This window comes from Eretmochelys imbricata, chromosome 3, assembly GCF_965152235.1.
Source record: "Eretmochelys imbricata isolate rEreImb1 chromosome 3, rEreImb1.hap1, whole genome shotgun sequence".
NCBI classification, from domain to species: domain Eukaryota; kingdom Metazoa; phylum Chordata; order Testudines; family Cheloniidae; genus Eretmochelys; species Eretmochelys imbricata.
This window is the reverse complement of record NC_135574.1, coordinates 191,693,263-191,717,718: the sequence shown is the minus strand read 5'-3', so window position 1 is coordinate 191,717,718 and position 24,456 is coordinate 191,693,263. Positions and strand designations below refer to the sequence as shown.

The window sequence follows — 24,456 nt, the reverse complement described above, 5'->3', positions numbered from 1 at the left end:
AAAAGTCAACATAGTTTCTGTAAAGAGAGATCGTGTCTTACTAATCTATTAGAGTTCTTTGAAGGGGAAAACAAACATGTGGACAAGGGGGATCCAGTGGACATAGTGTACTTAGATTTCCAGAAAGCCTTTGACAAGGTCCCGCACCAAAGGCTCTTATGTAAATTAGGTTGTCATGGGATAAGACGGAAGATCCTTTCATGGATTGAGAACTGGTTAAAAGACAGGGAACAAAGGGTAGGAATAAATGGTAAATATTCAGATAGAGAGGGGTAACTAGTGGTGTTCCCCAAGGGTCAGTCCTAGGACCAATCCTATTTAACTTATTCCTAAATCATCTGGAGAAAGGGGTAAACAGTGAGGTGGCAAAGTTTGCAGATGATAATAAACTGCTCAAGATAGTTAAGACCAAAGCAGACGGTGAAGAACTTCAAAAAGATCTCACAAAACTAAGTGATTAGGCCACAAAATGGCAAATGAAATTTAATGTGGATAAATGCACGTTGGAAAAAATAACCCCAACTCTACATACAATATGATAGTTGCTACTTTAGCTACAACTAATCAGGAGAAAGATCTTGGAGTCATCGTGGATAGTACTCTGAAGACGTCCACGCAGCGTACAGCGGCAATCAAAATAAAGAACAGGATGTTAGGAATCATTTAAAAAGGGATAGAGAATAAGACGGAGAATATTTTATTGCCCTTATATAAATCCATGGTATGCCCACATCTTGAATACTGCATACAGATGTGGTCCCCTCATCTCAAAAAAGATATACTGGCATTAGAAAAGGTTCAGAAAAGGGCAACTAAAATGATTAGGGGTTTGGAACGGGTCTCATATGAGGGGAGATTAAAGAGACTAGGACTTTTAGGCTTGGAAAAGAGGAAACTGGAGGGGATATGATAGAGGTATATAAAATCATGAGTGGTGTGGAGAAAGTGAATAAGGAAAAGTTATTTACTTGTTCCCATAATATAACAACTAGGGGCCACCAAATGAAATTAATGGGTAGCAGGTTTAAAACAAATAAAAGGAAGTTCTTCACTCAGCGCACAGTCAACCTGTGGAATTCCTTGCCTAAGGAGGTTGTGAAGGCTAGGACTATAACAGGGTTTAAAAGAGAACTGAATAAATTCATGGAGGTTAAGTCTATTAATGGCTATTAGCCAGGTGTCCCTAGCCTCTCTTTGTCAGAGGGTGGAGATGGATGGCAGGAGAGAGATCACTTGATCATTACCTGTTATGTTCACTCCCACTGGGGCACCTGGCATTGGCCACTGGTGGTAGACAGGATACTGGGCTGGATGGACCTTTGGTCTGACCCAGTATGGCCATTCTTATGTTCTTATGCCCATCACCTGCCCTTCAGCCCCAGCGGGGAACAGCCTCACTGCCAGGGCTGTCACGCAGGTTGGTGTGGCGGTTCCCTAGAGAAGCCGATTTGGACATGCACAGCCGCCAGGTGTGGAAGAACAGGCTGCGGTAGTGCTGCTGGAACAGGCCAGGGTGAACAGGAGCCAGCCACGTGATGCTGCTGTGAAAAGTCTGATATCATTCTGAGGTGATTTAGCAGGAGTGTTGAATGTAGGACATGGGAGATCATTGTCCTGCTCTATGGGCACTAGGGCGGCCCCAGCTGCAGTACTGTGTCTGATTCTGGGTGCCACACTGTAGGACAGATTTCAGAGTAACAGCCATGTTAGTCTATATTCGCAAAAAGAAAAGGAGTACTTGTGGCACCTTAGAGACTAACCAATTTATCTGAGCATAAGCTTTCGTGAGCTACAGCTCACTTCATAGGACAGATGTGGATGAATTGGAGAGTCCAGAGGAGAGCAACAAAAATGATAAAAGGTTTAGAAAACCTACCTGACCTATGAGAAAAGGTTAAAAAACTGGACATGTTTGCTCCAACCCCTCAGACAGAGACAAACACCTACAAGATATCTATCAAGCTTTCTTACAACAATACCCACCTGCTGAAGTGAAGAAACAGATTGACAGGGCCAGAAGAGTACCCAGAAGTTACCTACTACAGGATAGGCCCAACAAAGAAAATAACTGAACGCCACTAGCCATCACCTTCAGCCCCCAACTAAAACCTCTCCAGCGCACCATCAAGCATCTACAACCTAGCCTGAAGGAGGACCCATCACTCTCACAGATCTTGGGAGACAGGCCAGTCCTTGCTTACAGACAGCCCCCCAACCTGAAGCAAATACTCACCAGCAACCACACACAACACAACAAAAACACTTCTTACAACAAAAACACTAACCCAGAAACAAAGAAATGGAGTGCTTGTGGCACCTTAGAGACTAACCAATTTATTTGAGCATAAGCTTTTGTGAGCTACAGCTCACTTCATCGGATGCATACTGTGGAAAATGCAGAAGATGTTTTTATACACACAGACCATGAAAAAACGGGTGTTTATCACTACAAAAGGTTTTCTCTCCCCCCACCCCACTCTCCTGCCGGTAATAGCTTATCTAAAGTGATCACTCTCCTTACAATGCGTATGATAATCAAGGTGGGCCATTTCCAGCACAAATCCAGGTTTTCTCCCCACCCCGCCTCCCCAAACCCACTCTCCTGCTGGTAATAGCTTATCTAAAGTGATCACTCTCCTTACAATGTGTATGATAATCAAGGTGGGCCATTTCCAACACAAATCCAGGTTTTCTCCCGCCCCCCTGCCCAAGGGGAAATAGGTTACTTTTTATAATGAATCAACCATTCCCAGTCTCTATTCAAGCCTAAGTTAATTGTATCCAATTTGCAAATTAATTCCAATTCAGCAGTCTCTTGTTGGAGTCTGTTTTCGAAGTTTTTTTGTTGAAGGATAGTCACTTTGAGATCAGAAATCAAGTGACCAGAGAGATTGAAGTGTTCTCCAACTGGTTTATGAATGTTATAATTCTTGACATCTGATTTGTGTCCATTTATTCTTTTACATAGAGACTGTCCAGTTTGACCAATGTACATGGCAGAGGGGCATTGCTGGCACATGATGGCATATATCACATTGGTAGATGTGCAGGTGAACGAGCCTCTGAGAGTGTGGCTGATGTTATTAGGCCCTGTGATGGTGTCCCCTGAATAGATATGTGGTCACAGTTGGCAACGGGCTTTGTTGCAAGGATAGGTTCCTGGGTTAGTGGTTCTGTTGTGTGGTATGTGATTGCTGGTGAGTATTCGCTTCAGGTTGGGGGGCTGTCTGTAGGCAAGGACTGGCCTGTTTCCCAAGATTTGTGAGAGTATTGGGTCGTCCTTCAGGATAGGTTGTAGATCCTTGATAATGCGTTGGAGGGGTTTTAGTTGGGGGCTGAAGGTGACGGCTAGTGACATTCTATTATTTTCTTTGTTTGGCCTGTCCTGTAGTAGGTGACTTCTGGGAACTCTTCTGGCTCTATCAATCTGTTTCTTCACTTCCGCAGGTGGGTATTGTAGTTGTAAGAATGTTTGATAGAGCTCTTGTAGGTGTTTGTCTCTGTCTGAGGGGTTGGAGCAAATGTGGTTGTATCACAGAGCTTGGCAGTAGACAATGGATCGTGTGGTGTGGTCAGGGTGAAAGCTGGAGGCATGCAGGTAGGAATAGCGGTCAGTAGGTTTCTGGTATAGGGTGGTGTTTATGTGACCATTGTCTATTAGCACTGTAGTGTCCAGGAAGTGGATCTCTTGTGTGGACTGGACCAGGCTGAGGTTGATGGTGGGATGGAAATTGTTGAAATCATGGTGGAATTCCTCAAGGGCTTCTTTTCCATGGGTCCAGATGATGAAGATGTCATCAATATAGCGCAAGTAGAGTAGGAGCGTTAGGGGACGAGAGCTGAGGAAGCGTTGTTCTAAGTCAGCCATAAAAATGTTGGCATACTGTGGGGCCATATGGGTACCCATAGCAGTGCCACTGATTTGAAGGTATACATTGTCCCCAAATGTAAAATAGTTATGGGTAAGGACAAAGTCACAAAGTTCAGCCACCAGGTTAGCCGTGACACTATCCCCAGGTTAGCCGGGGATAGTGTTCTTGACGGCTTGTAGTCCATCTTTGTGTGCAATGTTGGTGTAGAGGGCTTCTACATCCATAGTGGCCAGGATGGTGTTATCAGGAAGATCACCGATGGATTGTAGTTTCCTCAGGAAGTCAGTGGTGTCTCAAAGGTAGCTGGGAGTGCTTTAGCGTAGGGCCTGAGGAGGGAGTCTACAGAGCCAGACAATCCTGCTGTCAGGGCGCCAATGCCTGAGATGATGGGGCGCCCAGGATTTCCAGGTTTATGGATCTTGGGTAGTAGATAGAATATCCCAGGTCGGGGTTCCAGGGGTGTGTCTGTGCGGATTTGATCTCGTGCTTTTTCAGGGAGTTTCTTGAGCAAATGCTGTAGTTTCTTTTGGTAACTCTCAGTGGGATCAGAGGGTAATGGCTTGTAGAAAGTGGTCTTGGAGAGCTGCTGAGCAGTCTCTTGTTCATATTCTGACCTATTCATGATGATGACAGCACCTCCTTTGTCAGCCTTTTTGATTATGATGTCAGAGTTGTTTCTGAGGCTGTGGATGGCATTGTGTTCTGCACGACTGAGGTTGTGGGGCAAGTGATGCTGCTTTTCCACAATTTCAGCCCGTGCACGTCGGCGGAAGCACTCTATGTAGAAGTCCAGTCTGCTGTCTCGACCTTCAGGAGGAGTCCACCTAGAATCCTTCTTTTTGTAGTGTTGGTAGGGAGGTCTCTGTGGATTAGTATGTTGTTCAGAGGTAGTGTTGGAAATATTCCTTGAGACGGAGACACCGAAAATAGGATTGTAGATCACCACAGAACTGTATCATGTTCGTGGGGGTGGAGGGGCAGAAGGAGAGGCCCTGAGATAGGACAGCTGCTTCTGCTGGGCTAAGAGTATAGTTGGATAGGTTAACAATATTGCTGGGTGGGTTGAGGGAACCATTGCTGTGGCCCCTTGTGGCATGTAGTAGTTTAGAAAGTTTAGTGTCCTTTTTCTTTTGTAGAGAAGCAAAGTGTGTGTTATAAATGGCTTGTCTAGTTTTAGTAAAGTCCAGCCACGAGGAAGTTTGTGTGGAAGGTTGTTTTTTTATGAGAGCATCCATTTTTGAGAGCTCATTCTTTATCTTTCCCTGTTTGCTGTAGAGGATGTTGATCAGGTGGTTCCGCAGTTTCTCTGAGAACGTGGAGCACAAGCTGTCAGCATAGTCTGTGTGGTATGTAGATTGTAATGGATGTAATGTAATGTAATGTATGTAATGTAACCCAGGAACCTATCCTTGCAACAAAGCCCGTTGCCAACTGTGTCCACATATCTATTCAGGGGACACCATAATAGGGCCTAATCACATCAGCCACACTATCAAAGGCTCATTCACCTGCACATCTACCAATGTGATACATGCCTTCATGTGCCAGCAATGCCCCTCTCCCATGTACATTGGCCAACCGGACAGTCTCTACGTAAAAGAATAAATGGACACAAATCAGACGTCAGGAATTATTACATTCAAAAACCAGTTGGAGACAACTTCAATCTCTTTGGTCACTTGCTTACAAACCTAAAGGTTGCAATTCTTCAACAAAAAAACTTCAAAAACAGACTCCAACAAGAGACTGCTGAATTGGAATTAATTTGCAAACTGGACACCATTACATTAGGCTTGAATAGAGACTGGGAGTGGATGGGTCATTACACAAAGTAAAACTATTTCCCCATGTTTATTTTCCCCCCTCCCGTCCCCGTCCCCTCCCGCACTGTTCCTCACACGTTCTTGTCAACTGCTGGAAATGGCCCACATTGATTATCACTACAATAGGGTTTTTTTCTCTCCTGCTGGTAATAGCTCACCTTACCTGATCACTCTCCTTACAGTGTATATGGTAACAACCATTGTTTCATGTTCTCTGTGTATATAAAATCTCCCCACTGTATTTTCCACTGCATGTATCCGATGAAGTGAACTGTAGCTCACGAAAGCTTATGCTCAAATAAATTTATTAGTCTCTAAGGTGCCACAAGTACTACTTTTCTTTTTGTGGACATGTTTAGTCCTTGCTTCTTGTGGAGCCCCTTTAGGTGCTCCAACAGCTTAATGGAGTTTCAAATAGGCCCAGTGTGCTTAGTGTCCCCGCTCAGCCCTTTAAAATTCAGATCTTTAGTTTTAGGTCACATACCTGCTCCTAGTCATGTGTCCTACCACAAATTGCACATATGGCTTTATGGCAACAGACGGCAGCACCAGGATCAAGAAAGGATTTGGCTTTCTGCACTTGTCAGGTGGAAAAGCAGGGCTGTCCTTAGGCATACACAGAATATGCAGCTGCCTTGGGCACCACAAAATTTGGGGCCCTACGCAGCTGTGTGCTTCGCATGCGGCAGCCAGCCCCATCCCCCAGCTGGCCCCCCTGTGGGGTGCGCCCACTGCAAGGGGCAGGGATGTTCCTAGGGGGGTGCAGGGCCTGGGACAACTCCCTCCACCCCTGCCTGGCGCTGGTAGTAGGGGTCAGGCCTACCCCGACACTCACCGGCGGTGGCGGGAAGCAGAGCAACCCAGCCCACCACATTCCGCTGGCTCCCGGCGCCGGTGAATGCACAGGGTGGAGGACCCCTTCCCCCAAGCCCCCTCCCCTGAGTCACACAGCTGGGGCAGGGGGAGCAGAGCGGGCTGGGTCGTTCTGCTTCCTGATGCCGGCACCAGGCCCTCCGCTAATCCCCCAGGTCGCTCTGGGCCTGTGGGGCCCCCCAAAGCTGCTGCCTCTGTGGCCCCACAGGCCTTGAGCGCAGCCCAGACCCTCCACGGGGGGTGGGGGGGAAGCAGGTGCTCAGGCTGCGTTAGGCACCCTTAATTGGTAGTGACGGGGCTGTGGAAAAACCTGAGAAAGATATCTGCAGGGACCAGGAGCTGGTTGTGGGGGAAACCTCAGCTGGGAAGAGATATGAAGCCTCCATGGGATAGTGATACTGTTTACCGTTATGGGTTGCTTTGCATCTTCATTAATGGAAGTCCTGAGTGGAGCTGTGTTGTTGTATGGAGGGGGATTCCACCTCCTTGGCTGCTGGATTGGCTCCCCAGCGTACAGTGAGATATTGTGCTGTGTAAATAATCGAGGATACATTTTTAAATGTATATTTTAAACAAGGCATCTAGGGTACCAAGAGTCTGAGAATCCACGACGCAGTCTCTTGCTGTAGATGTGCTACAAAAATAAATCTCACTTGCTGCACTCCACCTACTGCAAATGGGAATTTAGTGGGCTTTGTGAAAACTCACTGCGGTGGATAGTGACAGGTTTCAGAGTAGCAGCCGTGTTAGTCTGTATTCGCAAAAAGAAAAGGAGGACTTGTGGCACCTTAGAGACTAACCAATTTATTTGAGCATGAGCTTTTGTGATCTACAGCTCACTATGCTCAAATAAATTGGTTAGTCTCTAAGGTGCCACAAGTCCTCCTTTTCTTTTAGCGGTGGATAAGAGTTTGCAGCACTGGGGCCTAAGACTGTAACCTCGAGGGAGGGGTCTGCGGAGGGTCTCCAGCACTAAGGGTCACCGCCAGCTCTGCAGGCCGAGCGCGGCTGCCACTGCCAGGGAAGGGTGGGGGGGGCTCAAGATTGCAAGGGCAAGCGCGAGCGCACCATTCCCCTCAGCGGCCCGAGCGGGCAGGAGGACCCCCAGCTGCTGCTCCAAGCCCGGGGGTCCATGCCCGCCCCCCAGGATGGCCTAGGAACAGACAGCTCCGATCTGCCCCTCGACCGCCCAGTCTCGGGCCGCTCCTAAGAGATCCCCCTCTAGCCCCGCCCACTCCGCACGAGCCGCTCCTTCCGAGACCAGTGCTCCGCTCGCTGTAACATCGCGGGCTTGGAAACCCTGCCTCGCAAGATGGCTGCGCCAGCCCCACCCCTCGCCTCGCGCAGACAATGCCTCCGGCCCCGGCCGGCGAGCACGCGCGGGCGAGGCGCGTCCCCGATGACGTCACGCGCAGCGCCAGCCTGGCCCCTCCCCCCTCTCTCCTGCCGGCTCTGAAGAGCGGCGAGGCTGAGGCGGCGCGTTCTGGAAGCTTCGCGGCAGGGATCGTTAGGGCGGGTGGGCCAGGGTGATCCGTCTCCATCCGGAGCTCAGAAGCAGCGGGGCGCGGAGGAGTCGCCATGCCGGAGAACGCGGGGTCCAGAGCTTTCCCGGGCGGCAACGGGGGCCGCAAAAGAGGCGCCTACCAGGACCGGGACAAGCCCGCGCAGATCCGCTTCAGCAACATCTCCGCAGGCAAAGGTGCGGCCCGCCCGGCGGAGGCTGGAGCGGGGGAAGAGCGGCCTGGCCCGGGAGAGGCTGGAGCGGGCGGGGGCGCGGCTCGGCCTGGGGAGGGAGCGGCCTGGCCTGGCCTGGCGAAGGAAGGGGACTGAGGAAATCTTTCTCCCCCAGCTCACAGCGGGAGGGGGGCGGGGGGACTCAGACTCGCTCGCTGTCCCATTCTTTCCGCTTCTGTGCGCGGAATAGGAGGCGGCGGCGGCTTCTTCCTATAGTCGCTGACCCCCCTCAGCCCCATCGTCATGGGGAGGGGAAGAGACTCCATCACACGGACCGTGCCCCTCCCCCGCCGGCGGGGCCAGATGCCTTCATCTTGAGCGGGTTTTGGAGCAGTCGGGGCCCTCCGCTGTCAGGCTGGCTCAGCGCTCTCCAGGCTGCTCTGGTTCTGCTCTATCATTGTGTACGGTTTTCCTGTTCATGTGGGCCTGAGCGCTTCAGGCACAGCCTCTGGGCTGTTTCTTCCCTTAAGTGAACACAGCATGGGCCTTTTCTGTTGGGAAGAGAGTCTTCTCGCCACCCCCTCCTCCCCTGTATGCTAGTGGGTTTTTCTTTCTTTTTTTAAATGTAGTAATTGTTATGGTGCCAGGACCAGAAGCTGGTGGAGAATAATGCTATAGTTGGTAATTGACGCAAGCCTTGGTCAAAATACATGCATTGTAACCCACTATCAGACCAGTGAAACTATTCAGCGTTTTTAAGCCTGCGTGGCACGTAATATTGTTGGGACCCCCATTAGATTTTAAAATACTTCATTTAAGTGTAGAGGATTAGGGTTGGAAGAAACCTCCGGAGGTCATCTAGTCCAACCCCCTGCTCAAAGCAGGACCAACCCTGACTAAATCATCCTAGCCAGGGCTTTGTCAAGCTGGGCGTTAAAAACCTCTAAGGATGGAAATTCCACCACCACCCTAGGTAACCCATTCTAGTGCTTCACCACCCTCCTAGTGAAACAGTATTTCCTAATATCCAATCTAGTCCTCCCCCACTGCAACTTGACACCATTGTTCCTTGTTCTGTCATATGCCACCACTGAGAACAGCCAAGTTCCATCCTCTTTGGGACCCCCCCCCCTTCAGGTAGTTGCTATCAAATCTCCCATCACTCTTCTTTTCTGCAGACTAAACAAGCCCAGTTTCCTCAGCATGTCCTTGTAAGTCATGTGCCCCAGCCCGGATCATTTTCGTTGCCCTCTGCTGGACATTCTCTCCAATTTGTTCACATCCTTCCTGTATTGGGGGTTCCAAAACTGGACGCGGTACCCCAGATGTTGCCTCACCAGTGCTGAATAGAGGGGAATAATGACGTCCCTCGATCTGCTGGCAATGCTCCTACTAATGCAGCCCAATATGCCGTTAGCCTTCTTGGCAACAAGGCCACACTGCTAACTCATATCCAGCTTCTCATCCACTCTAATCCCCAGGTCCTTTTCTGCAGAACTGCTCCTTAGCCAGTCAGTCCCCAGCCTGTAGCGGTGCATGGGATTCTTCCGTACTAAGTGCAGGACTCTGCACTTGTCCTTGTTGAACCCCAGCAGATTTCTTTTGGCCCGATCCTCCAATATGTCTAGGTCACTCTAGACCCTATCTCTACCCTCCAGCATATCTACCTCTCCCCCCAGCTTCGTATCAACTATGAACTTGCTGAGGGTCCATCCCATCATCCAGATCATTAATAAAGATGTTGAACACTAGCCCCAGAACCAACCACTGGGGCCAGCGCTTGATACCGGTTGACAACTAGACATCGAGCCGTTGATCACTACCTGTTGAGCTTGACAATCCAGCCAGCTTTCTATCCACCTTATGATCCACCTTAAATAATCAGCTGTTGATTGTTTTTACCATGTTCCAGGGCCTTGTCTACACCACAAAGTTTTGTCGGTAAAAGTTATGCCACTTTAATTAAAGCACTTTAATTAAAAGCACTGTTGCATGTCCACAGTAGCTGCTTGTGTCGGCAGAGCACCACACTAACAGCTGTGGCATCAACACAGAAAGCTGCACTGTAGTAGCTATCCCACTGTGCAACTGGCTGCAGGGTGCTTTGGGAAGGGTTTGCAGTGCCTCTTGGGGCAGGTACAGCTTCACGTGATCCCCGATTCTCAATCCCATCGTTCCAGGGGCATCCTAGTAGATTGTCAGCTGCTTTTTCAATTTAAGTATGTGGGAGAGGAGAGTATGTCTGGGACAGGGGAGACCGCAGCCTGGCCGACCTATCCTGGGGGAGGGCAACCCCTCACGTCAGCCCCACTTCTGCTCTGCACACCTGTCCCAGACAGCTCGTTCTGCCTGCCTGTGGCTCTGTGGTTCCCTCTGGCTCTCTCACAGCCTCCTCAGCTTCTGGCAGCATCTTGTGAGCAGCTCTGGGAGCTCTCTGTGCTGAGGAATGTCAAAGCAGCACATCAGTCTTCCCTCTCTTTCCCCCCCGTTGCTCCCTGCAGCAGCAGTCTGCCTACCCCTGTGTTCCTAGTGCAGGGCAGAACAGGAGCATTCCATGCTAATGATTTGCTCTTTGTTTCCCAAATGCAGCAGCATGCTCAGCTGTCAGATACTTCCCAGAGCTTTGAAAGGGGAGGGGCACATGCCTGCAGGGCAGCAGAGATCAAAACAGTGAGCAGTGCAGGCATTGTGTGATACTGGTGGAAACCAGTTATGTGGTCAAAACAAACAGCAGCGTCTACACTGATGCTTTGCTTTGTCGTTTTAACTTTGCGGCAAAAAGCTTTGCCTCTCATGGAGGTGGTTTTAATTTGGCGGCAAGAGAGCAGAGTTTTGCCGCCAAAGGTAGCTTTGTAGTGTGTACACCCCTGTTTTGTAGGCAAAAGGCAGCTTTTGGTGACAAAACTTTGTAGTGTAGACAAGGCCCAGGTGTTGGAATCAACCATGAAAGCCATACACTTTATTTTTTCCTAAGTGTATTTATGCCATATCAGTAAGTTTTTCAGACTTTTAATAAACCCGTAAGACTTTTAATAAAGTGGAACTAAATGGCTCCATGTGAGAGTTTATCAGAGTTTTCTGTCCATTTCTGTTCAGAAGAACTGATTATGTTCAGACTGTTATAGTTTTTGTAAATTTCCTTAGCATTTACCAGTTTTAATGTAAAGCTGAATGTCAGTGACTGTTGCTTAAAAGCATCTCATTTTCACTCCTCTTCAGCGGTTGCTGATGCTATTAGAACAAGCCTTGGACCAAAAGGAATGGATAAAATGGTAAGCTTTGATTCACATGTCTAATTATTTTTAAAACCAATTATAAATATTTAAGCAAATGTCAAGAGTTTTTTTACAAGAATAGTTTCCCTTTTTTTTATATTTGTTAATCATCAAGATAACTTCTAGTTACATAAACATATATTGATGATTATTGTTGGAAAAGGTACTATATTGAAACTTTAATCGTAGTAAGAAGGTTTAAAGGGAACATCAAATGTTTTATAGATCTTAATGTTAAAAAATGTCTTCTGCATCTAAGGTCATAAGTAGTCACAGGTATTTTTAGTAAAACTCATGGACAGGTCACAGGCAGTAAACAAAAATTCACGGCCCGTGACCTGTCCATGACTTGTACTATATATCCTGACTAAATCTTGGGGGAGGGGGGTGGCCCAAGAAGGCTGGGGCAGGCTCCCTACCCAGCTTCATGCCTCCCCAGAAGCAACAACAGCCCCCACAGTCAGCTCCTAGGCGGAGGTGTGGCCAGGCAGCTCTGTACTATGCCCTGAGCGACGGCTCCGCAGTTCCCATCGGCCAGGAACCGCAGCCAGTGGGGGGGCGGTACCAGCAGGTGGAGGCGGTGCACAGAGCTGTCTGACCATGCTTTCCACCTAGGAGCTGAGGGAGGGGAATGTTGCAGCTTCCGGGGAGCCCCCCGAGGTAAGCGCTACCTAGAGCCTGCCTCACCCCATCCCGTGCCCCTGCCCCCTTCCACACCTAAACTGCTTCTGGTGGGGGCGGGGTGGCCAGATACTGCCCCAGCAGCGGCCGGTGCAACTGGCCCAGGGGCTGCTCGAGCTGCTAGTCGGTCCCCTATCCAGGCACACCGGCCACTGCAGACGTCACGGAATCCGTGACGACCTTGACAAACTCTCAGCCTTAGTGATAAGTATGTTTGGGTTTTCTTTTTCCAGATTCAAGATGGTAAAGGAGATGTGATGATTACAAATGATGGTGCAACTATTCTGAAACAAATGCAGGTTCTACATCCTGCAGCCAAAATGGTAAATAACTTTTAATTTCAACCTGTAAACCAGTATATCCCAACCTGGTTGGCAGAAAAATCTAAGGAGGCACCAGATTAATTCAGGGTGTTCATGGAGCTGAGGAGAGGATAAGTGTGGTTCTAGAAAGCTGCAGGGCACTCAAGTACACTGGTGTTGCGGCACAGCAAGTCTGTAATGCACTGAAGTTCTCATCTTGATGCTCTTTACATTGATCTTGGGGGTGGGGACAGCCTAAAAATCCAAACTTCAAATGATGGTTTGAGTGTAATGCAATAATTAAGCTTTATGTATTCTGTGCAACAGTGGTTTATGGGAGGATTCTTAGATTCTGATTAACTGACAGTAAACTAGGAATCCTTACTCTAATCCCTGTCATAATGTCATGGGTTAAAGTTATACTTTGGGACAATGCCTGTATAAATGAGCAGTGTTGCTGGTCAGTCAAGAAGGAAGGACCTCATAGAACATGTTATGTTCTATTTTGCTTATACACAGGTATAAGTGGGATAAAATATGTATGTGTAACTTTTGTAACCTTGGAAAAATATATACACGCACAAAATTAAGGAGGAACCAGTCTGTATATTTAAAGTTAATAAGTAAAACCACTCTTTAAGCAATCCTCAATGGAATATTAAATATTTTTTCTTGTTACTTTTATGCACCACTGGTACTTAATTAACTGGTTCCAATAAATCATGTCACAAGTTCTCAAACTGTCTTCATTTAGTTGGTAGAGCTGTCCAAGGCACAAGATATTGAAGCTGGTGATGGCACCACATCTGTTGTTATCATTGCTGGTGCTCTCTTGGATGCATGTTCCAGACTTCTTCAGAAGGGTATGTTTTACTGGTTGGCTTTAATAAATCGAAAAGGGAAGATGCCTGGAAGAGTTAATTATATATAACTGAATTTTAATAAGATTTGTTTTTGGTTAATGAAAGTCTATTAACTATAACTTTTTAGTGGTAAAACACTGATTTGAAAAGTAACTCAAAAGAGTTTTGTTTCTGTACTTGTTAATGTCTTATTTCTGGTGGCAGTCTCAAATCATTTAGCTTCATATTTTTTGAGGTTGAATCTGCTTCCAGTGTTACAGATCAAGTATAACTATTAAAATGCTGAGATACCTTATGAAATTTTTAATAGATAGTAGTTCATGATGGGTGAAATAGTCTGGTATGAAGAAATTAACCCAAAATTGGGAGCTAGGAACTCTTGCTGGGCTTTGAGCAAATCACCTGGTGTTTGTAAAATAGAGATATTTATTTCACAGGATTGTTGAGAGGATTGATGTTTGTAAAAGACTTTGAATGTGTAAAGCAGTATAAATTCTTGTGAGCACTAGCAGTTCTGTTGTACCAATTCAGTGAGGCGAACAGCATGCCAGCAGCAACCAGATGCTGTGTGAAGAATCCAGTAGGGGCTGAACAGAACAGTTTATATTCCTTGCTTCAACAAATGGTTTTTATTTTAAATTTCTCTATTTTTTTTAAAGGATTGCTTTTCAAACAAAAAACCTTAAATCGAAAAAAGCTTGCCTCAAATAGGAATTGATCTTTTCCTCTGTCTTACAAAGCAGTCATGCAATGCTTTTCTGCCCCAACAGTGCTCATGCAGGTCAACTCATAGGGTGGCAGGTGAGCCCTGTCAGCTTTTAACCCTGCTATCACAAAAGTACAGTAAGCATATAAGCAGTAGTCCAATGATACTGGTGCTGAACAGTGGAATGGTCTGCAAGGCTAGTCACTTCATTAAATAAGCACATTGGAATTATCAAAGGGGGACGCTTGTAAGTAGTCTCCTATATTAAGGCAGAACTAACTTGTCGGACCTGAAGTGAACTGCATTACCATCTGAGAGGAAGGATGTAGTTAAAACAGTGGACTGGGACTGGAGAGATCTGGATTCGGTTCCCAATTTTTGTCATGACTTTGTGTGACCATGGGCAAATCACTAGAATCTCTTTGTGCCTCAGTTCTACATGTATAAATTGGGGAATGATGGTACTTCCTTATCTCAGTGGTAAATTCATTAATGACTGTGAAGCACAGGGATACTGTGTTGATGAGAAGGCCATATAAATATCTGAATAGATCAAATATACTAAAAGTACATGACTGTGTGCATAAATTTATTAAATATAACCTAGCCTAGAATGGTCCTTATTAATGTAGTATCTCTAGGTAACACTTGGCTCTCTCTCTTTGTAAAATGCTGACATAAATTTGTGGGTAGTATCTAGATAGCTAGGAACAGGGTTATTCAGCACATACATGGCCTTTTTGAAAGGTAAGCTTGCAGTAATGTGCTGAATATCCCTTTGTCCTCACTTGCTGTTTGAGAAATTCAGAATAAATATATGGCAATATCATGTTTCAAATAGTTATTCAGTTATCACCTTGAAGCCTTTGAAACTCGGGAGAAATTACCATAGAACAGTAAAAAAAGATCCCAATTAAAGTCTGTTTTCAAGTTCAGTATTATTGAGTTTGCATGTTAGTGGGGAATTATAGCCGTGATTTCCAACCTTGTCTTACTAGGCACCTTCACTCGCTTCCCCCCCCCCACCCCCAGGTGCTTGACATCTTGACTTATTACCTATGTACCCTTACACCATCCCCTGCGGTTATTGCCTCATCTTGCCAGTTTCTGTCCTCTTTTTTTCCTTCTTTTCTTCATATTTTGCCATTCTCATTTTTGTTCGTCCTGCCACGTTTCTTGTCCCACCTCCCAAAGGTTCTGCTCTTTTTTCTTCCCCCTTTACTGCTGCCAGCTGGCCATTCTCTCTAAACCTTCTCCAGCTGCTGGTGTTAGCCAGCAATACTGTCTGCAAGCTCGTCTCTTGCTATAGAAGCAAGAAGTATGGTTTACAGAAAGCGTGTGTGTACCACCAAGAGCAGAAGTAGGGGATGTGCAGCTGGTATTGGCGGCCAAGCAGCTCCTTGTGACAAGGCAAAGGGATATTGGGTGCATCCTAAAGTTGTCTGGAAAAACCCCTTTGGGGGTGATGGTACACGATAAAGGAACTACTGTTAAGGTTACTTAGGTCTAAACTCTGTTTTGTACAATAAAGGTTTTACAAACCTAGAATGAATATCTTTGTTTTTATGACCCTCTTAAAGCTAATGAATACAGTTTTGTGCGATATAAGTATTTGGGCTTCAAACACTTCAGGGAGATAATGTGCTGTACTGGCTCATGAGGACTAATAAGTAAAATTGAGGCAAGTTCACTTTCATTATTCAAGTAGAGAAAACTACAAATAATAAAACTGTTTCTGTTGAAATGTTAGTTTTAGATAATTTGTCACTATCGGTCCAAAAATCAAAGGGTATTGTAAGTGGAATGAACCAGCTTCTAAAATTTTAAGAAAATCAGATGATTAAGTTAAGTGAACAATTAGTCTGAAAACTTGAATTTAAACTTCTAATAGGAATTCATCCCACCATCATTTCGGAGTCATTCCAGAAAGCTTTGGATAAGAGTATTGAAGTCTTGACCAACATGGGACAGCCAGTTGAACTAAGCGACAGAGAAACCTTGCTAAATAGTGCGACTACTTCACTGAATTCAAAGGTAGTAATTATCCAGTTAGTCGGGGTGGATGGGAGGTTATTCAGCCTAACTTCTGTGTAAATTAAATGTATGTGTTCGTGGGTATTGTTTTATACATTTTCTCACTCTGCATGTCATTTGTCCCTTTGTTCTATATTTCTATAGTATTTAGCAAAATGAATTCTCTAGTTGCTACCATAATACAAACAATAAATACTGATCTTTAAGTCCAGTAATTCATCCATTTATTAGCTGAATTCAGATCTTCTTTGAAATAGACTGTTTTCTTTGTCCTGACTTTTTTTGTGTGTGGTTTATATTGTTTCATATGTGCCAGATTAATTGGGAGAATAGATAATTTCAGTAACTGTTCCTGGTCTACTAGAGCGAGCTGACTTTTCATGATGCTGCAATTGATTGACATTAACTTGCAACCTAAAAGTTGAACTGAATTTAATCCTAGTCACGTTTCAGTTTTAAATTTTTATCTACTATATTTAGGTAACACCTAAGATCACTAAAGCTGAAAGAACAGTGAAAAAAATTGTCCTCTCTTTCAGTTGGCTTACTTCGAGCATTTACCGTTGTCTTGTGCGTAGTCCATGACACTATTTTCTCTGTTCATGTGGGTTTTTCACACTGCACTAAGGGAGAAACTTTTTTTAAACAGTCATTTTAAGCTGAACTCCCCAAATTGTCAGGGAAAGCTCCCAGAAGCAACTTACTTCTATTCCCTAAAAAGATGAGATTTCAAGTTTACTATGCCTTTAAATGCAAAGACTAGGAAGACCATTTTCATGTAGTTCTATTACATTTTTGAATCAAGTGTTTACTTTAAAAATGTTTCCTCCATATTTGAATAATATTGCAGTTGATTACAAGTGTTACCTACCATATGTTTTCTGACCCTGTTTGCAAAATCCATGCCATTCTTTTATGTCAAGTTAAATGTTTTCTTATTTGCTTTTTTTAATGGGGGAGGAGGGGCCAGAGATCATGCGACCCCCTGATCAGCACAGAGGAGGGGCCTGCGTGCAGAGATCTCACCCTTCTATTGTGGAAATGATGTTGGTTGCCTTTGTGGCACAATCTGTCTCCTTCCTGGGACCCTGCTGAGAGCTTTCCAAAGCCAGAATCTGTACAGGGGGAAGGGGTTTGGGAAGGTCCACATTGGGCAGCAGAGGAGATGTATAAATGGGTCACTTCCCCCATGGGTCCTGTGGAGTCTATGCAAAAAAGAATAATACAGACCCAGGCTGTACTTTCTTTTCTCTACAAGTCACCGTGCATTAGGGAATTCATTTTAAAGGCATCTCCTGGGGATGACTGAAGACAAAGAGTGGTCTTTCCAACAGAAATATGTGGGGCAGAGCTCTTAGGTTTCCTTCAGTGTTCTACCTGTATGCCAGGTCGCAATACAATTCACTCAGATTTGGTCCAGCCAACCCTGTCATGACTGGGGGGCCAGGCCAAATTCAAGTGGTGGTATAACCCCATGAGTAAGTGGGAAGGCTTGCTGTACCCTCCATAAAGTTTGATGTGCCTCCCCCCCCCCCCCAATTGAGAACAATTGTGCTAGGCCTTAGCATAGTTTTTACCACAGAAGCAATTGTCCTACCTTTTGTTGGTAACCCAGCATGTACGAGTAAAACTACAGTAATAAATTAGTTATTGGCAGGGAAAAAATTAAGAAATCAGATTTCATTTTCAAACTATATAGGTTATAAACACAAAAAAGAAAAACAATGAGATTATGAATGCCTTGCGAGTGTAATTTTGAAATTGGTATTATCTTAATTTTGATTATGCCACTAAATTGCATTATTTTTCAGTTGGGTAAAATTTTGTAAGTGTTCTTCCTCACACTAAGTTTGTTTATTTTAATTAAATCCCTTTAGGTTGTATCTCAGTACTCTAGTCTCCTTTCTCCAATGAGTGTGGATGCAGTGATGAAGGTGATTGATCCAACTACAGCTAGCGGTGTAGATCTTAGAGATGTCAAAATTGTTAAAAAGCTTGGGTGAGTAGCAATTCTGTTAATTAAAGTAACTTGTCCAACTTTTAAAAATTGCTTCCCTAAAACATTAATTTCATGTTTTACTACTCTTGTTTCCAGTGGAACAATTGATGATTGTGAACTGGTTGAAGGACTAGTCCTCACTCAGAAGCTGGCGAATACTGGTGTAACTAGAGTGGAAAAAGCCAAGATTGGTCTCATTCAGTTTTGCCTGTCTGCTCCAAAGACTGATGTGAGTTAGCTTGGCCTGCCAAATTTAATATTATCTTCATGCATGGGGATTTACATGTAATCATACAGTGAAGAAAAATATACCCCTTAAGGGCTTGTCTACACTACAGAAGCCTTCGCAGTAATTCAGTCGGCTCTTGGTGTCCACACTACCCTCCTCCTGCTGGTGGTGCGCATCCTTACTAGGAGCGCTTGCACTGACTGAAGTGGGGCATGGACAGCCGTGTGGGGCACACAGCAAGAGCCCCCCACCCAGCGGCGGGGTGACAGTCTGAGCTGTGAGCCTGGCATCAGTTTCACGGCTGTCTTTCGCTCAGAGCAGCAGGTCAGGGCTCACCGCTGGAGCTCAATGCTGTGAATTTGAGTCCTGCACTGGGCTCACAGCTCAGGCTGTCACCCTGGGGTGGGGGCTCCAGCTGTGAGCCTGGCACCCAGCTGACAGCTGCGGGAGGGCCAGCTTAGCCCAGCAGTGAGCCTCCCAGCAGTGAAATTAACATGCTTGTCAGTTTCAGGTGAGCCCAGCAGCCATGAAACTGACAAAAATGACAGCCAACAGCCAAAGTTGCCTTGCCCTAACTACAGGAACATAAGTGCTATGTCTCTTGTGGAGGTGGAGTTATATGATGTCAGTTAGCAGGCCCCTTACTTCGGCGGAAGCAGCATTCTAGTGTAGACATTGAGATGATTAGGTCCATGTAAGCTGCCTTATGTCAACCTAACTCTAGTGTAGACCAAGCGTAAGTCTGTTATCAGTAATACATAACTTTCCTGTTCCATAAACTATATCAGAAGCCCATTAGTTTTAAACTTATCATGTAGTAGTAAAAGATTGTAACTTAAAACCACAAGTCCTTGCATTGGCACATTAAAATGTACGTGGATGCAATGGTGTATTCAGTCTTGTTTGCCTTGGATCGCAACTGCACTGAATTATAGAAACAGCATGGTATACCTAGAAATGTACTTAAATTTGAGCTTAAATTCAGTAATTTTTGAAGATGTTAAATATTTTTCTCTTTTAATAGATGGACAACCAGATTGTTGTTTCTGACTATGCTCAAATGGATAGAGTATTGCGCGAAGAGAGAGCCTACATTCTAAACTTAGTTAAACAAATTAAAAAGGCTGGATGCAATGTCCTGCTCATTCAGAAGTCTATTCTACGGTATGCTAACTACCTGAAAAAACAACACTTCTGTTTACTAAGTAACTATTAGATTGGAGTAAAGCATCGGTACTCTTCATAAGCTGAATTGTAACACTAACATCAAGGGGGGCAATTTCAAACACTGGTTGCCTACGAAACCCCTGTACTTTCAGTGAGCATGGAGGTTCTGTCACACGCCCTCTGAACAATTAACATACCTCCCACTTCACAATTTTTATGTAGTTTTTTTAATAAGCCAGTACTGAAATTCTTCAGTGGGTTTTTATTACTAACTCTGACACAAATCCTAATTATAACTGATAATCACATGCTAGCAATATTGGTTTTATAGTGTTGTGTTTTCATTGTTTGCATTGTCCTTGATTTTAGGGACGCTCTTAGTGATCTAGCGCTACATTTCTTGAACAAAATGAAGATCATGGTGATTAAAGATATTGAAAGAGAAGACATTGAATTTATCTGTAAGGTAAGGAAGTGTTTTATTTAAATAGCTATGCTGAAGGATATCTATACCCTATCACTACTATATAACTTAAATGGACATAACACCTTGTTTTATTGGAGTGGACTTTGTGATGCCCCCCCACACACACACATCGTCTCTCCCTCCCTCCCTGTGTGTGTGTGTATATACACACAGTACGAATAAACAGGATAAATATCTCCAAAAGACTTAACTATACTCTCATTCCCTTTTATCTCCAAGAAAAATAGCAAATCGTCAGACTCTAGTGGGGGGAGAAAAGTAGGGCATCAAAAGATTGAGGAGTACTTGTGGCACCTTCGAGACTAAAATTTATTTGATCATAAGCTTTCGTGGGCTAAAGCCCATCTTTTTGCTGATACAGACTAACACGGCTACCAGTCTGAAACCTGAATTAAAGCAGTTATGAGCCAACTATAATGTATAGAAAGTACGCTAAACTGTATGTTTTGCTTATTTTATTTGTGGTTTAACTTGTTCCTGTAGACAATTGGAACCAAGCCAGTTGCTCACATTGATCAGTTCATTGCTGATACATTGGGATCTGCTGAATTGGCAGAGGAGGTCAACCTAAATGGTTCCGGGAAGCTAATAAAGGTAAGGAACAGAAATGAACATCTTTCCTTGCTCATTATAAGATAATATAATTTTAAGGAGAGAGACCTCACAACTTGCCTTTTATAGAAATGAATGAGAGCTGTAACTTTTTAGATTTTTCTGTAGTATGCAACAGTATTTACTTCTATTATCATTGGTATTACTGTAGCACCGAGGACCCCTAGTCATGGACCCCTCTTTATGCTAGATGCTGCGCAAATGCACAACAAAGACAGTCCCTGTCCCAATAGGCTTACTTGATTGTATTGACTTTGAAAACTTGGTGTGGTTTACCAGAGCTCAATCTCCATTAGGTAACTGAATATGTCAAGTCTCAGGCCTTAATCCAGTATAACTTCCATTCCCTGCTAATAGGTAATGTCCCAGATTTTAAATTTCCCTAAGGTTTTTTTGGTCCAACTATGTTTTTATGTTACAGATTACAGGCTGTACAAGCCCTGGAAAAACTGTTACAATTGTGGTACGTGGATCCAACAAACTAGTTATGGAAGAAGCTGAGCGTTCAATTCACGATGCTCTGTGTGTCATACGTTGTTTAGTAAAAAAAAGGTAATGCTTTCTATTACGTAGTGGCTTCATATACCAGTTATACAGTAAACTGTAACCACTTAAACATTTGTCGAAGGCCACAGCTTGTATTTTTTTAATAGAATTTTACTTTTTTTCCTCCCCCAGAGCTCTAATTGCGGGAGGTGGAGCACCAGAGATAGAATTAGCACTGCGCTTGAATGAGTATGCTCGCACTTTGAGTGGTATGGACTCATACTGTGTCCGTGCATATGGAGATGCAATGGAAGTCATCCCATCTACACTGGCTGAAAATGCAGGCCTTAATCCTATTTCTACTGTAACAGAGCTGCGAAACAGACATGCACAAGGAGAGAAAACAGCAGGCATTAATATCAGAAAGGTAATATACAAAAGGATTATACATCCATGATGGTAAATTAAAATGTTCGGTCTTTTTTTTTGAGGAAAAAATACTTGAGAATAAAGACAGACAAAGGTTGCCCATGTTGTAGCCCAAAACTGTCCTTCGTCAACCTCCCAGATCATTGCAACATAACAATTGAGCATTTTCATGGTCTAAGATACCGGATAACCAGTGTTTTTAAAAACTGACTAATTAGAAGAACTGGTTAGGAATCTTATCAGAAATTTTTTTTTGATGGGAAATGCCCTTTTTGCAAAAAATTAAATATTCCAGCTGAGAACTTCAGTTTTGTTGGGGAAAATTAAAATGATGACTTCTAAGCAGGCTGCCTGGGATTGGGAAATGCCCTTTTTGCAAAAAATTAAATATTCCAGCTGAGAACTTCAGTTTTGTTGGGGAAAATTAAAATGATGACTTCTAAGCAGGCTGCCTGGGATCTGCTGGGAGGCAGAGCAACCCAGCTCTCCAGCTCCCCTGCAGCCTGGGTGCCTCTCTTCTTGTCATCTTCCAGATGAGCAGCCAACATGCCAAAAAATTCTGTGTTGGTTCTCCTGAAATGGAATTTTTCAGAATTTCTGTCCAACGAGAAATGTCAAGGTTTTTACTTTGTCTTAAATGGGACAATGGTTCCAAAAGCATTAATTTTCCATGGGTTGGAAATTGTATTTTCCAGCCATCTTTGCTAGTTAGTAATGTATTTCTCTGCTAAAAATCTCAGGTGCACTCAAAAAATCCTGTAGTGAGTGTGGGGGGAAGGGGGGAGAGGATGAGTTAACAGACTCTGCCATGGCATCCAGTGAAATGTTACTCTCAGTAGTTCGTTGTTTTTTTTTCTTTAAGCCATAAGAACGAGCGGTATCACTTTTTTTGAAAATTAACATTTTTAGATGTGTGAGCACAGGATGTAGCCACCAGGGAAAATATCTGCTCAGTCTGTGGCTGTGAGCTGGCCTATTTTTTGACGCCCTCCCATTTGCTTCCTCTGTAGCTTGGAGTGTCTAGCTTCTTGCCTGGGCATTAGACCAGACAGTAGCATTGGGTGGGCATAGCTTCACAAGTATCTGGTGTTGAGTGGATTTCCTGAGTATTGCAACATAAATTTTGTACCACAGCATTCCTGTTGGGAACTGAATGGGGGCCATCTACTAATAAAGTACCTTTTCTCTTTAAACAGTGGTGGGCAGGGGGGCTACTGGGGATAATTTACAAGTATGTTTTAATCATCTTTGTGGCATCTGCTTTATACAAAATGAGGATACAATTCTGGTTCTGTAGGGTGGAATTTCCAATATCCTGGAGGAGTTGGTGGTCCAGCCTCTGTTGGTGTCTCTCAGTGCGCTGACACTAGCTACAGAAACTGTCCGCAGTATCCTTAAGATTGATGATGTGGTAAGTAATATTTTTGATTATTATTTTCATGTTCTGTTCTATGTTATATGACAGTACTGCAAATAAGATATATCCCTTATGTTAAGGATTAGTATTTAAAGTAAATATTTTACCATTATTGTATTTCATACCCTTATATTCCTAGGAGTTGTATGCCATTTACATGTAATTCAGAAGTCTTCTGATAACTGAAACAATCCTTGTGGGAAAACAGTAACCAAAACCAAGTATTGGTAAATACAGCAGCCAGTTTAATGTACAGATTACAAAAGGATTATATGTGGAGTGGTATCTTTAAAGTGGGGGATGTTGATAATTGTTTCCCATCCACATGCCTGATGATGTTAACTCATCTTTGCAGGTGAACACTCGATAAGGTGACTAAAGGAAATGGCAGTACAGGCAAGAGTACCATGGCGTAGTTTTGGAGTATGGTTTCTTCACAGAATCCCTGTGTCAAGCATTCTGCTAAAACTCACTTAAGTTTATGTACTTTTATCAACTTAATTTAATAAAATCTCTGGTTTCAAGAGGCAAACTTTGTTTGTAAATGAAGGGGCAATATTCTATAACTGAAACTTTGCATTAAAAACTCTGGCCAGAGTAGTACTAAAACAAATTAAAATTTTACCAGTTTTGCTCTGTAATAAATATGCACATTCTTTCACACTAATCCTGTTTTGTATAAGTAAGAAATCTTCAGTGCAAGTTGTTAGCTTCTGTAATCTCTAGTTTAAAATAATTGTCTTACTAAGGAATCTTAGCAGTAGCTGCACTACGTCAGATCTGTTTCCCTTCAAAAGTTGTCCAAAACAGTAGTATTTCCTATCTAGAAAACCGGACTAACATCCATCCTCTCTTACCCAGGGAGTTGCTACAGCCATTAGGGTGCATGGCAAGTATAGGATTGTACTGTGCCCTATCATTTCAAATGTACATTTCTTTCTGCAAATGTCTCTTCATCCATTCATGCCTATATGCAAGTGTGTTTCCTCTCAGCCCACAGCCCTTCAATAAACTTCATTGTACTTCAGCAATTAAAAGCTAGAAGACATTGTTCTAGGTAGCTGAAGTTTCCTTCATTAACTGTAAATAGAAATATTTACTAGTTGAGATTCTTTAACAATAAATTTCAGGGCCACATTCTAGTGTTTGGTCACTAGTTGCCATGCTAGCTTGGTAATAAACCTGCCAAACACAGCCTAATACAGGATTGAAAAGCTGATCTAATCTTGTAAATACCAATTTAGGTATTTTCTGTCTAATTTTTCATGTTTGGACTTCATGGTAATATGCTGCCAAAACCAATCCCACACTGACTATACAGGACTTTGCGCAACCTAAGACTTCTTAATATTAAACACCTTTTGATGTAGATGCTCAACAGTTGATAAATATACCAAGCATCAGTTCTTGGCTTCTGATATCCCCATTCAGCAAATAATGTAAATCAATAAGCCAGCTTCCATATTTGATAATTATTAAATGACGGGAGTAGTAATTAGTTACACAAAAATGGACTATTACCCACCT

The 24,456-nt window shown here is 44.0% G+C and overlaps 1 protein-coding gene across 1 annotated transcript; it reads left to right on the top strand.

The window, feature by feature from the left end:
* The first annotated feature begins 8,003 nt into the window (after positions 1–8,003).
* On the top strand, positions 8,004–23,596 carry CCT4 (chaperonin containing TCP1 subunit 4). Its single transcript, XM_077813993.1, has 14 exons — positions 8,004–8,267; positions 11,462–11,514; positions 12,432–12,521; positions 13,255–13,363; positions 15,961–16,103; positions 17,981–18,102; positions 18,199–18,331; positions 19,356–19,495; positions 19,868–19,964; positions 20,469–20,579; positions 21,019–21,149; positions 21,276–21,510; positions 22,810–22,923; positions 23,285–23,596. The coding sequence occupies exons 1-14, from the start codon at positions 8,147–8,149 to the stop codon at positions 23,297–23,299; spliced, it is 1,614 nt and encodes a 537-aa protein (XP_077670119.1). The 5' UTR covers positions 8,004–8,146; the 3' UTR covers positions 23,300–23,596.
* Positions 23,597–24,456: the final 860 nt, after the last annotated feature.

Coding starts and splice junctions, on each gene's coding strand:
- CCT4 (XM_077813993.1), top strand. CDS start 8,147: ATGCCGGAGAACGCGGGGTCCAGAGCTTTCCCGGGCGGCAACGGGGGC. Junction 18,103..18,198: donor AAAATTGTTAAAAAGCTTGG/GTGAGTAGCAAT, acceptor TCTTGTTTCCAG/TGGAACAATTGATGATTGTG. Junction 19,496..19,867: donor ATTCAGAAGTCTATTCTACG/GTATGCTAACTA, acceptor CCTTGATTTTAG/GGACGCTCTTAGTGATCTAG.